This window comes from Bufo bufo, chromosome 10, assembly GCF_905171765.1.
Source record: "Bufo bufo chromosome 10, aBufBuf1.1, whole genome shotgun sequence".
In the NCBI taxonomy this organism is placed as follows: domain Eukaryota; kingdom Metazoa; phylum Chordata; class Amphibia; order Anura; family Bufonidae; genus Bufo; species Bufo bufo.
The window spans coordinates 142403772-142417846 of record NC_053398.1 but is presented as its reverse complement, the minus strand read 5'-3'; the positions used below and the strand labels follow the sequence as shown (position 1 = coordinate 142417846).

Genomic DNA, 14075 nt, shown 5'->3' with positions numbered 1-14075 from the left:
GACCTTATTCTGCCTAGCACTCTATGTAGTTGTCTGATGTGGCATCTCCCGATGCAGCACACATACAATAAACACATATGGCATCATTTAGCATTTTAGACACCAGTCTTAATACCCCTTACACTGGCGCATAATGCACCCAAGTCATAGTAAGAAAGGAATAAAATACTCAATTTACCACATAAAAATATTGTAGATAATCAGTATCCAATCAGTGGGGGTCCAGCTCTTGCCACCTCCTCCAGGAGTCATCACACGTGCTGTAGACTCTTCATAATATTCCAAACACAGCGCCATACATTGTGTAGTGGCCGTGCTTGGTATTGTAGCTCTGACCCATTCACTTCTATGGGACTGAGCTGCCAGAAAGCGTTTGATGTGATGTTGATGCTGACCAGCAGTGGTGCCGTTGGGCTACTTTCATACTAGCGTTTTTGCTGGATCCGGCAGGGTTCAGCAAAAACGCTTCCTTTACTAATAATACAACCATCTGCATCCGTTATGAACAGATCCGGTGTATTATATTTAACATAGCCAAGACGGATCCATCATGAACTTCATTGAAAGTCATCAGGGGACAGATCTGTTTTCGATTGTGTCAGTGAAAACGGATCCGTCCCCATGGACTTGCATTGTGGGTCATGACTGATCCGTCTTGCTCCGCATCCCACGACGGAAAGAAAACTGAAGCATGCTGCAGTTTGTTCTCCAGTATGAGAACGGAATGCATTTTGGAGCGTTCCGTTCAGTCACTGACAATGAATGGGGAGAAAATGAAAGCATTTTTTTCCTGGTATTGAGACCCTATGACGGATCTCAATACCGGAAAATATTATTGATAGTGTAAAAGTAGCCTAAGGGTCCATTCACACATCAGTGTGTGTTTTGCGGATCTGCAAAACACGGACACCGGCAATGTGCGTTCCGCATTTTGCCGGCACTATAATAGAATATGCCTAATCAAGAATAGGACATGTTCTATTTTTTTCGGGAACGGAAGTGCGGATCCACATTTCCAAAATCGGGCAGCACATCGTGCGGCCCCTTAGAAATGAATGGGTCCGCAATTCCGTTTCGCAAAATGCGGAACAGAATTGCGGACTTGTGAATGGACCCTTAGGCCTCTTTCACACTACCGTATTTTTTTTCCGTTTTGCGGGCCGTTTTTTGCGTTCCGTATACGGAACCATTCATTTCAATGGGTCCGCAAAAAAAACGTAATGTACTCCGTATGCATTCCGTTTCCGTATTTCCGTTTTTCCGTTCCGTTAAAAGATAGAACATGTCCTATATTTGGCCGCAAATCACGTTCCGTGGCTCCATTAAAGTCAATAGGTCCGCAAAAAAAAAACGGAACACATACGGAAATGCATCCGTATGTCTTTCGTATCCGTTCCGTTTTTTGCGGAACCATCTATTGAAAATGTTATGCCCAGCCCAATTTTCTCTATGTAATTACTGTATACTGTATATGCCAAACGGAAGCACAACGGAAACAAAAAACGGAACAACGGATCTGTAAAAAACCGAACGCAAAACACTGAAATCGACATACTGTAGTGTGAAAGAGGCCTAAGTCTGAACCTTTATCCTAGGGGTCATCGATATTGAAATAATGTTAAACCCTTTTAAGTCTTGTGAAGTCAAATGGATCTGCAGACACTAAGGGCTGTTTCACACGAGTGAGTCCATTGGTCTGTGTGTGAGCGTCATCCTCCGTTCTGGACTTGCAGGGGCGCACGGCATTATACTGATTTATAATGTTATGTGTCGCTGCATGACCTTCCTTCTACATAAGGATTTCACTATGATTCTGTAGAAGGAAGGTCAGGCATAGGCACACAGCATTATAAATCAGTACAAGTCTAGAACGGAGGATTACGCAATGAACTCGCTCCTGTGAAACGGCCCTAAAGGTATTGTCTCCTGCACACAGCGAAGCCAACACTTATACTTCTCCAGTGAATGTGAAATGATATGTAAGACTTGGGGGGAAATTACATATACTGATACCCTTATACAGCGTATATATTACTTCCAAGGCTGTTTCCTCACCACTTTTGCCTTCTCTCCTCTATAGTTTCCTGCACCTTATGACTACATTGCTACTTACCAACTCTGTAAAACGCCATAAGACCATCCTTTTAAATGTCCGATGTTTCCTATGGCTTTAGAACGATGTGCACACACCACAATTGTGTTGCCTTTTGCAAGGAGTTTATAAAATATATTAGAAAACTGTAATTTCTTCATAGGTCCTAGAGAAGGAGGCCCGCTTACAGGAACTGCAGGACACCATTACTGCACTGCACCAGGAGATCTCTCTGAAGGACTCAAAGGCGGCCATCCACCTACAGGAGAAACACCATTTGGAGAACCAGGTGAAAGCTCTGAGCCAAGCGGTGAGCAGCTGGATTCTGTGTGCATCATGTGCATTGATCAGAGAATTGTCTCGAGGTGTAATACCCAGGTCACTTCTTGCCCCCAGGTTTCTAGCGGTCCTTCAGAAAGCTCCTCCATATCCAAAAGTAATGAGTTACTTAAGGCTGAGGTATGTGTGTCCATGTCAGGACAAATGTAAAATGTTACATTATGGCTACAGGTAATACAGCGATAATTCATCGAATCGAGATAAATAGGATATTGATATTTTGTTATTTTTCCCCCCACTCCAGAAAACCTTTGCTGCTTGCATTTTATTGTTAAAGGGGGTCAGTTAGCATTTTGGCCATGCTAAATTGCTGACAGCTGAGGAGAGCAGTACAATCATACCTTTTTGTGCTGTTTTTTATTATTTTGGTAACGTGAATATGAAGTTTTTTTCTGCCAGGTCCTTCTCCTTCAAGTACCCAGGAGGAGGAGCTTCACTGTGAAGTGCTCATTGCATTTAGGTGCATCACAGCCCCTCCTTTCTGGAGGACAGCATCCAACCAGGAGATCCCTACAGCTGTCATTCAGAGCAGAGGTCTTCCATGTATATTATCCCCTCCTGGGATACTATTTGGGTCAATTAACCCTTAGGAGAGACTGTTGCATATAGAATTTCATTTGTAACCCAGATGTTATTATATTATTGATTGTGTTTTAGGAATTTTATATATTTATGTTTTTTAGTCAAAACTTTATATTATATGTTTCACTATGCATCTATATTGATCTAAATAAATATTTTGTATCAAATCTCCGTGTGGCCTCAAGTGGTGGTGTGCCCTACTACTTTGAATTTTAGTCTTGTTAATGCTTAGTGCAATTTTCTGTATTATGTATGTGCACCACTTATCATATGTACAGCGCTATGGAATGAATGGCGCTATAATAATAATAATAATCTTACAGTGCTGACCGCGGCCGTGCAGGGGTTAATGCGCCAGCATCGATGATTTCACAGATGCCGGCACATACAGCAGGGGTCCGGCTATCAGTGACTGCTCCTGCACCCGCCCGATCAGCGTGCTGTACATTTACAGCGCTGGGCGTTAAGGGGTTAAAGGAGTCCTCTCACTTCAGCAAATAGCATTTATCCTGTTGAGAAAGTTACTACAAGGCACTTATGAATGTATTGTTATTACTCAGTGTCTCCTTTGCTGGCTGGATTCATTTTTCCATTGCATTATACACATTATACACTGCTCGTTTCCATGGTTACAACCATCGTGCAATCCATCAGCTGTGGCCATGCATGCACACTGTAGGAAAAAGTGCCGACCTCTCTGGTGGCCGGGACCACTGCAGTGCGTGTAGGCTGGTGCTTTGTACGGCCACCACTGATGGATTGTAGGGTGGTTGTAACCATGGAAACAAGCAGTGTATAATGTGATGGAAAAATTCAGCCAGCAAAGGAAGCAATATGGACAAAATATATATAATGTATATATATGTGTGTGTGTGTGTGTGTGTGTGTGTATGTATGTTCCGCGATCACTTAAAAAACGCAACCATCGATTTTAACGAAACGTGGTATACACATCCCTTGCTACCTGGAAAGAAATCTTGTGAGGGTCATACGCCCCTACACAGCAGCTTCATGGAGTCTGTATGCTCCAACTGTTTTTGCTACACACATATTGCTCTTTAACTCAAAAACTCTGTTCAATTTCTACTAAACTTGGTGCACATATCACTTACTATCTGGAAAAGAATACTGTGGAGGTAACATGCTGGTACACAATGAGTTTCTGTCTGTCCCGACGTGTGTCTGTTCTTTATGCGCGACCAAACGACTGGAGCGATCTTCACCAAATTTGGAACACAGGTACATCAGGTGTCTAGGGAGGTTTTAGAACGGGTCTGAACGTACCGTTCCTGAGATATTCCCAAAATATGACCTGCATTAGCCAATAGAAGCCTGCCCCCATCATACCAGAGGTGATGAGCTGGATTTTGGGGACATACGGCCCCTCCTGAACAAGTTATGAAGGATTACAAATTATTGGTTATTCTCTGGTTAGGAAGCCCCCTGCAGACAAAAGGTGCCAGAGAGTCTGCAGTCCCCTGTCCTGAGATGTGACCAGCAAACGGGCCCATCCTCGTTAGCATCTCTGTGCTAACTACATCCCAGGGAGCAATTTGGCTTTTTCCCAGGTACGAGGCAGGCAGCTCGACTCTCTCTCTTTATGTAGCCTTAAACCAATTCATAAATGGCTGCTGGCCTTGTAATACAAATACATTAAATACAGTGTGTGTGTGTGTGTGTGTGTGTGTATGTATATGTATGTATGTGTGTGTGTATATATATATATATATATATATATGTGTGTATATATATATATATATATATATATATATATATATATATATATATATATAATGTGTGTGAATCACATCGGAATATGTTACACTACGACATATAACCATAAAACATATAATATCACAGCAAACATTATAATAACTAGGGACAAGGCGGTCCTTAATCCTGACAGCGACAAGACGTCGCACGACACATAGGGCACAACTACACTGCTACATGTGTCACTCGACAATTTTTATGATAGTCTATGGTGTTGCACTGTGACATACTACGATCTTGGATGGATTTTTTTGCAACTGTTGCGTCGCAGTCGCAGCATGTCACATGTCGCAGTGCGACACCATAGACTATCATTATAAAAATTGTTGAGACAAAATGTTGCGCGACACATGTCATCGTGTAGCCCTAGCATTGAAGGGGCAGGGTGCTGTGGAGGTCACTGTTAAAGGGGCAGGAGCCACTATTAAAGGGGCAACTGCTGTGGAGGTCACTGTTAAGGCAGCAGGATCCTGTGAGGTCACTGTTAAGGCAGCGGGGTAATGTGGAGGTCACTGTTAAGGGGGCGGGCCTCTGAGGAGGTCACTGTCAAGGGAGTGGGGTGCTGTGAAACTCACTTTTAAAGGGGCGGGCTGCTGTGACTGTCCCATTTTAAAGTGGCCGTGCACTGTGGGGGGTCAGTGTTAAGGGGTGGGGGACTGTGGAGTTCACTGTTAAAGGGGCGGGGTGCTGTAGAAGTCACTGTTATGGGGGATACTGTTAATCTTTTAATGACACACACAAACATTAAATAAAATAGATGAAATATACCCGTGCGAAACCGGGTTCTTAGTCGCAAATAATGGGCAGGTGCTCAAAACAAACATATGCAGATGTGTTTTTAATATAGAAATAAAAAAGCAAATAAAATATTATTTAAATGGATGCATAGATAGATAGATTCCTAAAAACACAATAGGTGTAATGTCATAAAACCATACCAGTTAGTCAATCAAACTGCGGGTCCTGCAGCTATGTACACATGTGGATCCACATTTAATGAATAAATATAGCAGTGGCAAAAATACTAATGGAAAATAAATATAAAGAAAAAAAGAAATAGAGGTCGCAGATCAATAACGTTACCATATCTTTTTCTATGGAGCTTATTTTTTAAAGAGGATCTTTCATGGTTTTGTATTAATTGCGATAAACACTTTTACTTGCGGGGTACCCCCCGCTGATGCTGCCACCCTGCCTGATTATTATTTTTTTTAATTGCTCCTGCGCCCCGCAGTTTTCGTGCCCAGTATGCTAATACCGAGCATCGGTACAGGGAGGAGGAGACGCCAGGGTTTCTCAATGGGCATCTCCTTCTCCCTGGCTGTGCTGCGATCCAATCACAGCAGAGAGCGTCACAGCCAGGGAGAAGGTGAGCTTTTTTTTTCTCTCCCTGGCTGTGACGTTCTCCGCTGTGATTGGATTGTGGCACAGCCACGGAGAAGGAGATTCCGATTTAAAAAACCCTGGCGTCTCCTCCTCCCTGTACCGATGCTCGGTATTAGCATACTGAGCGCGAAAACTGTGGGGGAAGGGGGGCGCAGCATCAGCAGGGGGTACCCCCAAAGTAAAGGTATTTATCACAATTAATACAAAACCATGAAAGGTCCTCTTTTAAATGTGTATACGGTGTGCCTCTATTAAAATGTAAAAAGAATCTGCAGCATGCGATATTTATCTCACATGTAGCGTTTTCAAGATGCAACGACAAGAAACGGCAATAGATGTACCAGAACTTAAAATAATAACATAACCAAAGTTATTATTGTAGTAATATAAAACATACATTGGGTGGAGACAAACATTTCACTTTGTTTCAGCTGGAAGATATCCGCATAGCTGTAGATCATCAGAGGTTAGTTGTAAAATCCCAACACTTTAATTTCATTGAAGTATCTGCCGATCACTGAGTCAATTGTAATTGTATCTGTATTGCTCCAGCTTGCCCCTTTCTCACCAATGTGTACGCTTATATTCGGGGAAAATGTTCAAAGTGATGACTGTTTAACACAACTTTTATATTAGCTGTTAAATTTGCTGCCTGGGCACAAAACACATCGACTGCATATATAAAAAACTGCAGTGTGCACAGTGTTTAAAATTGCAGCTTACCGCCACCATTTGATATCAGCTGTTATGGTTTTCGCCAGTGTATACTGAAGTTAGTGCAGTCAACCGTAGATTTATGTCGGCAGGCCAGCTTCACGCAAAAGGCTTTCTGGAGTTTGTGATCCTCCGGACCAGCTTCCCAAATAGATAAGTAACACAATACATTAGTAAGTGCTTTGTATTAACTTTCTCTACATGATAAATGCTTTTTGCTGAAGTGAGAGGAACGCTTTAAGTTTTCCTTTTTTCACACATTTTGACACATGATTAATTTGCCTTTTGCAGGTTACTTCAATATAATACCCGCTTTCAATAATCCTCCCGCCCTTATTTTTCAGTTGGATCGAAGAGATGCAGAACTTCGGGCAGCTCAGAATGAACAGCTCACCCTACAAAACACCCAAGATGTCCTGTCCTCTGAGGTAATGATGACATTGTTATTGGCATATTATTTCTCTACTAGTACACCTGTTACATATACCCCCTGCTGGTGCCTTACTGTCATGGCACTTTATTTGTTCAGTTGGATGCCCAAGAACAGCAGGTGTACAGGCTGCAGCGGGAGTTGCGGGAAAGACAGGAAGAGTTGGAGCAGAGACATGGTAGAATACAGCAGCTTCATAAAGACCTGAAGACGAGTGTTGCCCAGAGAGATGAAGCCCATAGACAGGTAATGGACACTCTGCTGCGGACCGTGGTACATTATGGTTCTTTATTTCCATTTTCCGTCAAGTGCTACTTCTTGTCTGTATACAAAAATGAAAAATATAACCGATATTGGACACGTACTAATTAACTTAGCATAAGTGAAATGAGAAAATTACGTGCTTCTAAAATTACCTTTTAATAGTCGAAATGGGGTAATAGGATAAACCTATTGATACACAGTGTTACACTCACCTGACAATAACAATATATCAGATACACAAGCGGGTGGTATGGGTATAGGTATATTCTTTGGGGGAGGCATTATGTACTGGACTGAGTGGTTGAAAAAGTCTATCCCTACCCGTCCCTTAAAAAGACTCTGCCCAGGGATGTCCCCTAATGGTGGAGGCACCCTGTCCCCGTGCCTAGGCCCTAGACCAAACCCTATAAAACCCTACATGTATATAGATACTCAGCATAGCAATATATAATGCTCACGCTACCAAAAGATATTTATTAGCGATCCCAGCGCGTTTCTTCCGCAACACGCGGTTCATCAGGGGGTAATTAATTAATTAAATATTCAAGTAGGCATGGGCGTGGCCTGAGAGCGTATGGAGTAGGACGCAACGCTCACAGCTCCTGCAGGTATCCTGATTTATATGTGGTAGCAGCGTCTATTTCAAGCAATTTTGCTTACCTGGTGGGTGAGTGAAGACCGAAGAGTGCGGGGGTGAATTTGTGGGTCCCGGCATGCCGCGAAAATCAAGCAAAGGGCCGCGATACGATAGGCCGGAGGTGAGCCAGCATGGCGTCGAGGAGGAAGAGGGGCCGGCCTCCCAGTTCAAACTGAGCCAGAGTGCGGCCGCAAAGTTAAGTAAGTTCGCCCGCGCTGATAGCGGGGCGAGAGACTGGGCAGAGGAGAAGGAGCCAGAGATGCAGAATTCCTCTGAACATGAGGACGGATCCCTGGAGGGGGAGACCCTGGATGCGGCGGAGTGGCCGCCATTAACCCCTACACGTCCAGCCACAAGCACGGCAGGCCCCAAAGATGCGGCTAATGAAGAGCCCACATTAAAAGATATTATGGCTGCTGTCGCTAGCTGCAACAGTACCCTGAAGGTGCTCTCTGTACAAGTTGGCAGCCTGAGGTCAGATGTGTCTATAATCAGACACGACCTACATAAGATATCTGAACGCACCTCTGAACTAGAGAAAAGGGTGTCTAATATAGAAGATGATGTTCGGCCTCTGCAAATGGCGGCAAAAACAACCGCTAAAGACATAGCTGCTTTATACGCTAAAACTGACGATCTGGAGAACAGGTCCAGAAGGAACAACCTGCGGATTGTGGGAATGCCAGAAAAGACGGAGGGAGATAACGCTACAGAATTTGTGGAGAAATGGTTTCATCAGTTATTTAAGGAGAAAGGTCTATCTTCCCTGTATGCGGTGGAGCGGGCGCACAGAGTCCCCATGCGGCCGCTCCCGCCAGGCAGACCACCTCGTCCTATGCTGGCGAAGATCCTGCACTTTAAAGACCGGGACACTATCCTGCGGCAATCAAGGGACAATGAGGAGATGGTCCTGAACGGGGTGAAAGTGTCCATATTTCCGGATTATTCCAATGAAGTACAGCGGAGGAGAAGCAGATTTATGGATATAAAGAAAAGGCTGAGAGCTCTACAAGTCCAGTACGCTATGCTGTTTCCTGCTAAACTGCGTGTGGTGGCATTGGGATCCACCAGATTCTTTGAAGATCCGGAGGAGGCGACGCAGTGGCTGGACGTCCACGAGCGGCAATTGAGAAGCGGGGCCCCGAACACTTGAAGGAGGCTAAGATATAGTTTCTTATGTTCAATTTTTATTTGCATTTGCACTCTAGGGTTGCTATAAAGGTTGCGCCAGTTAAGAAGTGTATTATGTAATGCAACCACGAGGTAGATCCTGTGGAGGGAGGTGGCTGTTGAGAGTAAAATGGACTTTTCAGATGTGGAGAGGATTCTCTACCTGAGAGATGTTGTTATAATCTGTTATGATTATTATATGTTGGGGGGTAAGTTGCTCTCAGATGGCCCAGTTTTAATATGTAAGGTTGATACCATAGGGAAAATGTTCCCCAGTTATAGTAATCTGATTGGGAAAGGGGGGGAGGGGGGTGGTAGGTTGGGTAGGGAGTTGGGGGGAAGAGATATGGTCTTGAAATATGAGCTGAGGAAGTGGGAATGGGATGTGAGATCCAAGTATGGTCTGAAGTTCTATCATGTCACAGGTGATTAGAGTTTTAAGCTGGAATGTGAGAGGGATGGCGGACGCACGGAAGAGACAGTGTGTTTTTCAATACTTGGGGCGGTTTCAGCCGGCTATATGTTGTCTTCAGGAAACGCATTTGATTGGTCAAAATTTACACTGGATAAGTAAAAATTGGGTGACATATGCGTTGCATTCAACCCATTCTTCTCACTCTAGAGGGGTTAGTATGATTGTGCATAGTAGCATTAGGTATGAACATATGCAGGAATGTGTGGATGCGGATGGTAGATACGTGTGTGTGGTCTGTAAGGTGGATGGAATACAGGTGGTGCTTGTGTCGGTGTACGTGCCTCCACCGTTTGCATCCCCATTGATAAGAGAGATTATGGACTTTGTGGCGGACTTCCCTGGGTTGCCGTGGCTACTGGTTGGGGACTTTAATTGCACGCTAAATGACTCCCTAGATAGATGCCGGGTGCAAGGAGCAGGGGGTTTACCGGGGAGTGTGGCTCTTAGAAATATTATGGGTGAAATAGGTGTGCATGATGTATGGAGACTGCGTAACCCTGATAAGCGTGAATTCTCGTGCAGATCTGCCACGCACCACTCGCTATCGCGTATTGATCTGGCCCTTGTTAATGATATAATGCTGCCACTGGTCAAGGATGTTGTCTATCATCCTCGGTCGTTGTCTGACCATTCTCTGGTGCAGATTGACTTGTGCCTGGGGGTGCTCAGACAGGGACCGAGGCTGTGGAAGTGTAACGCACATTGGCTAAGTGTGCTGGGAGGTCTGTCCGGGATATCTCTTGAAATAAAGGAGTTTTTTGCTATTAATACAGGGACAGCCACGGTACCGGGTGTCTGGGACGCCATGAAAGCATTCCTAAGGGGAGTCTTAATAAAAGAAATTAACAAGCATAAATCTAGGTCTAGGGAGGCTGACGTTAAGGCGCATGTACTGGCGGCTGAGGCGGAGAGAGAGTTTGGTAGATCCCCCACCCTGTGTAACAGTGAGGCGCTGGCGGTTGCTCAGGAGCAGCTGAGGTGTCATTTAGTGCAGGCGGCTGAGAGAAAGAGAAGTTTCTACCGCCAGAGATCCTTTGAAGAAGGCGAGAAGGTAGGTCATCTGTTGTCGGTCGTATCACAGGCTCAGAGAGGCTCCTCTTGTATTCAGGAACTGAGAGATAGTAGAGGGAACAGTAGCCAGGACACGAAAGGAATATTAGATATTCTAAAAAGCTTTTATTTATCTTTGTATGCTTCTACTGGCTCTAGCTCTGAGGTGGCTATGAATGATTTCCTAGGGGAGGCACAGCTATCGAGGCTGTCAGAGGAGGATAGAGTAAGGCTGGAAGAGCCGATTTCACTGGAGGAACTGGAAGCTGCGCTTGGGGGTATGGCGAATGGTAAGGCGCCTGGAGCTGATGGCCTCCCAGTGGAGGTGTATAAAAAGCTGCAAGGGATACTACTTCCTGAATTACTTAAGGTGCTTGAACACTCATTGGAGGCAGGTTCGCTACCACATTCGATGCGGGAAGCTATAATTGTGGTTATACCTAAACCTGGGAAGGATCCTAAAATACCGGATTCATACAGACCAATTTCGCTTCTCACAGCTGATGTTAAGCTCCTGGCGAAGGTGTTGGCGAACATGCTGTCCAAAGTAATTCTGACTATAGTGCACCCGGACCAGACGGGTTTTATGCCTGGGAAATCGACGGCTATTAATCTCCGTAGGCTGTATGCTAGCTTGAATATTCCGGCGGATAACTGTGGTGACAGAGCCTTGCTTGCCCTTGACGCTGCTAAGGCGTTCGATAGTGTGGAGTGGAGCTACTTATGGGGGGTCTTGGAAAATATGGGTTTTGGAGCACGATTCATTCAGTGGGTAAAAGTCTTATACTCTGGTCCTAAGGCGAGAATTAGGGCTAATGGAGGGTTGTCAGATTGTTTCGCCCTGGCCAGGGGCACCAGACAGGGATGCCCATTGTCGCCCTTGTTTGCTCTTGCAATAGAACCGCTTGCGGCGCATATTCGCTTATCAACGAATATAGTGGGGTTTAGATATGGTGGGTTGCACAATAAAGTGGCTATGTACGCAGATGATACTCTGCTTTTTATGGGCGATACTGGTGCGTCCCTGGATGCGGCCATGGCATTGATTGACAGATTTGGTAGATTCTCTGGACTTCAGATAAATTGGCAAAAATCCTCTTTGATGCCAATAGATGGGCAGGCTTTGTCAGGTAGACAAGCAAATAGCCTGGTGCCATGGGTGGATAAATTTAAATATCTGGGACTATATATAACACCGAGACTATCGGATTTTGAAGACCTTAATCTATCCCCATTGCTGGCTACTTTCAGGCTTAAAGTAAGGTCATGGTGTAGACTCTTTCTTTCGGTTGTAGGTAGAGTTAATCTTTTAAAAATGGTTATGATGCCCCAGTTACTGTATATACTGAATAATGCTCCCGTATGGATACCCCAGGATAGATTTAAGAAAATTCATTCTATATTTAGGGATCTTACTTGGAAATATGGGCAGGCTAGGATTAAACTGGAGACATTGCAATATACTAAGTCGGAAGGGGGCCTGGCTGTCCCCAATGCATGGATTTATTTTCTGGCTTCCCAGTGTCAACACTTCAAGGGATGGATTGAGTTGCAAGCTACAGATATGACAGGGCAGATATTGCAACATTGGTTGGGCAGTAGGGACCTCATGGGTATTTTGGAAGGCTCAGGGATGCATGCTGGGAGAGAAAAGCTCCCTCTTATTGAACTTATGAAAAAAGTTTGGGCAAAGGTGAAGCAGATAAGAGGTGTAGGTGGAATTAGTGAACTTTCCCCTATTGGAAAGAATCATCTGTTGCCCGAATTTTTTGCCATACCAGGACTTAGGAATTGGGAAACTTATGGGGTGATGAGAATAGGCCAATTAATCAAGGATAAGGTATGTAAGACATTTCAAAACCTGCAGCAGGAATTTAATGTTCCTAAGGGATGGTTTTATCAATATCTCCAAATGAGGCATGCCCTTGGGGTCACACTGCGGAAAGGATGTGCGATTGCTCAAATGGAGGTGGTTCATAAGCTTGTTCTCCCGTCAGGAGGAGGGAAAAGAGGGCTGATATCACAGCTGTATGCTCTTTTATTGGGAAAATTCCTGGAGGGGTTTCCGCTCACAAGAATGAAAAAATGGGAGGCTGACGTGGGGGTTATGTCTAAAGACAAGTGGGAAGATATATTGGAAGGAGTCCCCAAGGTGTCCTTGAGCGAACAGGGCAAATTATCCCAGCTGTTTATTATACATAGAGTATACAAAACACTGGTGTTTCTAAAAAAGGTTGGAGTAAGAATTGATGACAGGTGTCCAAAATGTATGGAAGAGGGAGCGGATCTGTTGCATATGCTGTGGTCGTGCCCAGTAATTGGTAATTATTGGGAGGAGGTAAGAAATATGATTAATAGTAGAATGACATTGAGAATCCAAAAGGACCCAAAGGTGTGTGTACTAGGATATGTGTCGGAGATTGGAGGAAATGAGTCGGTTAAGGTAGCTGTTGGGAGGTTGCTATATGTGGCCAGGAAACTGATTGCCATGAGGTGGATCCAGGGAAGTCCGCCTACACTGGGTGAATTTGAACGGAAGGTGAATGACATGATGATACTTGAGAAAGGGGTGTATGTGAAGAGAGGATGTCCGCAGAAGTTTGAAAAATTGTGGAGTGATTGGTTATCTCACACTCATGTGGTTATATAGGCTCGTCAAATCAAGACTAGTTATAAGGGAAGGGAGAGTTAGGCAAGGAGGGATTCGGGGGGGATTTGATATGTATGATCCTTTGTTTCAAATCTATGTTTTAGCATGTATACACATTTGTACTGATATTGGATAAACTGTGTGTCATTATTGGTACGGTTACTGTTGTACTCTGATTTCACATGGTGGATAATGCAAGAAAGAAAAAAAAACAACGAAGTGTTTGGTGTAATATGCTGTATTTATTGTTTCAATAAAAATGAATTGATTTAAAAAAAAAATATTCAAGTAGGGATAATACTCTAGATATACAAAGAAGAAAGATACTTAGCTTCACTGAAGTCAATGTGAGAAATAAGATGGAGCAGAAGTGCCAGTCGATGTGAAAAGCTGAACAAGGAGACAGGCAAAAAATCACCATCATATTACAATACGCTCCTGATCAATTTCCTTCTGGCGTCCGGAAATGTTGCTTGGCGCCTGCGTTTAAATCTCAGAGTGCTGGCGGCGGTC

The 14075-nt window shown here is 44.2% G+C and overlaps 1 protein-coding gene across 3 annotated transcripts in view; it reads left to right on the top strand.

Moving 5' to 3' along the window:
• The window catches only part of PMFBP1 (polyamine modulated factor 1 binding protein 1), a 140043-nt gene that overhangs the window by 79758 nt on the left and 46210 nt on the right, over nucleotides 1-14075 (top strand). For all 3 annotated transcript variants that reach the window (XM_040409345.1, XM_040409343.1, XM_040409344.1), the window contains exons 6-9: nucleotides 2256-2402; nucleotides 2489-2551; nucleotides 7231-7314; nucleotides 7416-7562. In XM_040409345.1, coding sequence (XP_040265279.1) covers nucleotides 2256-2402; nucleotides 2489-2551; nucleotides 7231-7314; nucleotides 7416-7562 — 441 coding nt within the window. The remainder of the gene's footprint in view (nucleotides 1-2255; nucleotides 2403-2488; nucleotides 2552-7230; nucleotides 7315-7415; nucleotides 7563-14075) is intronic.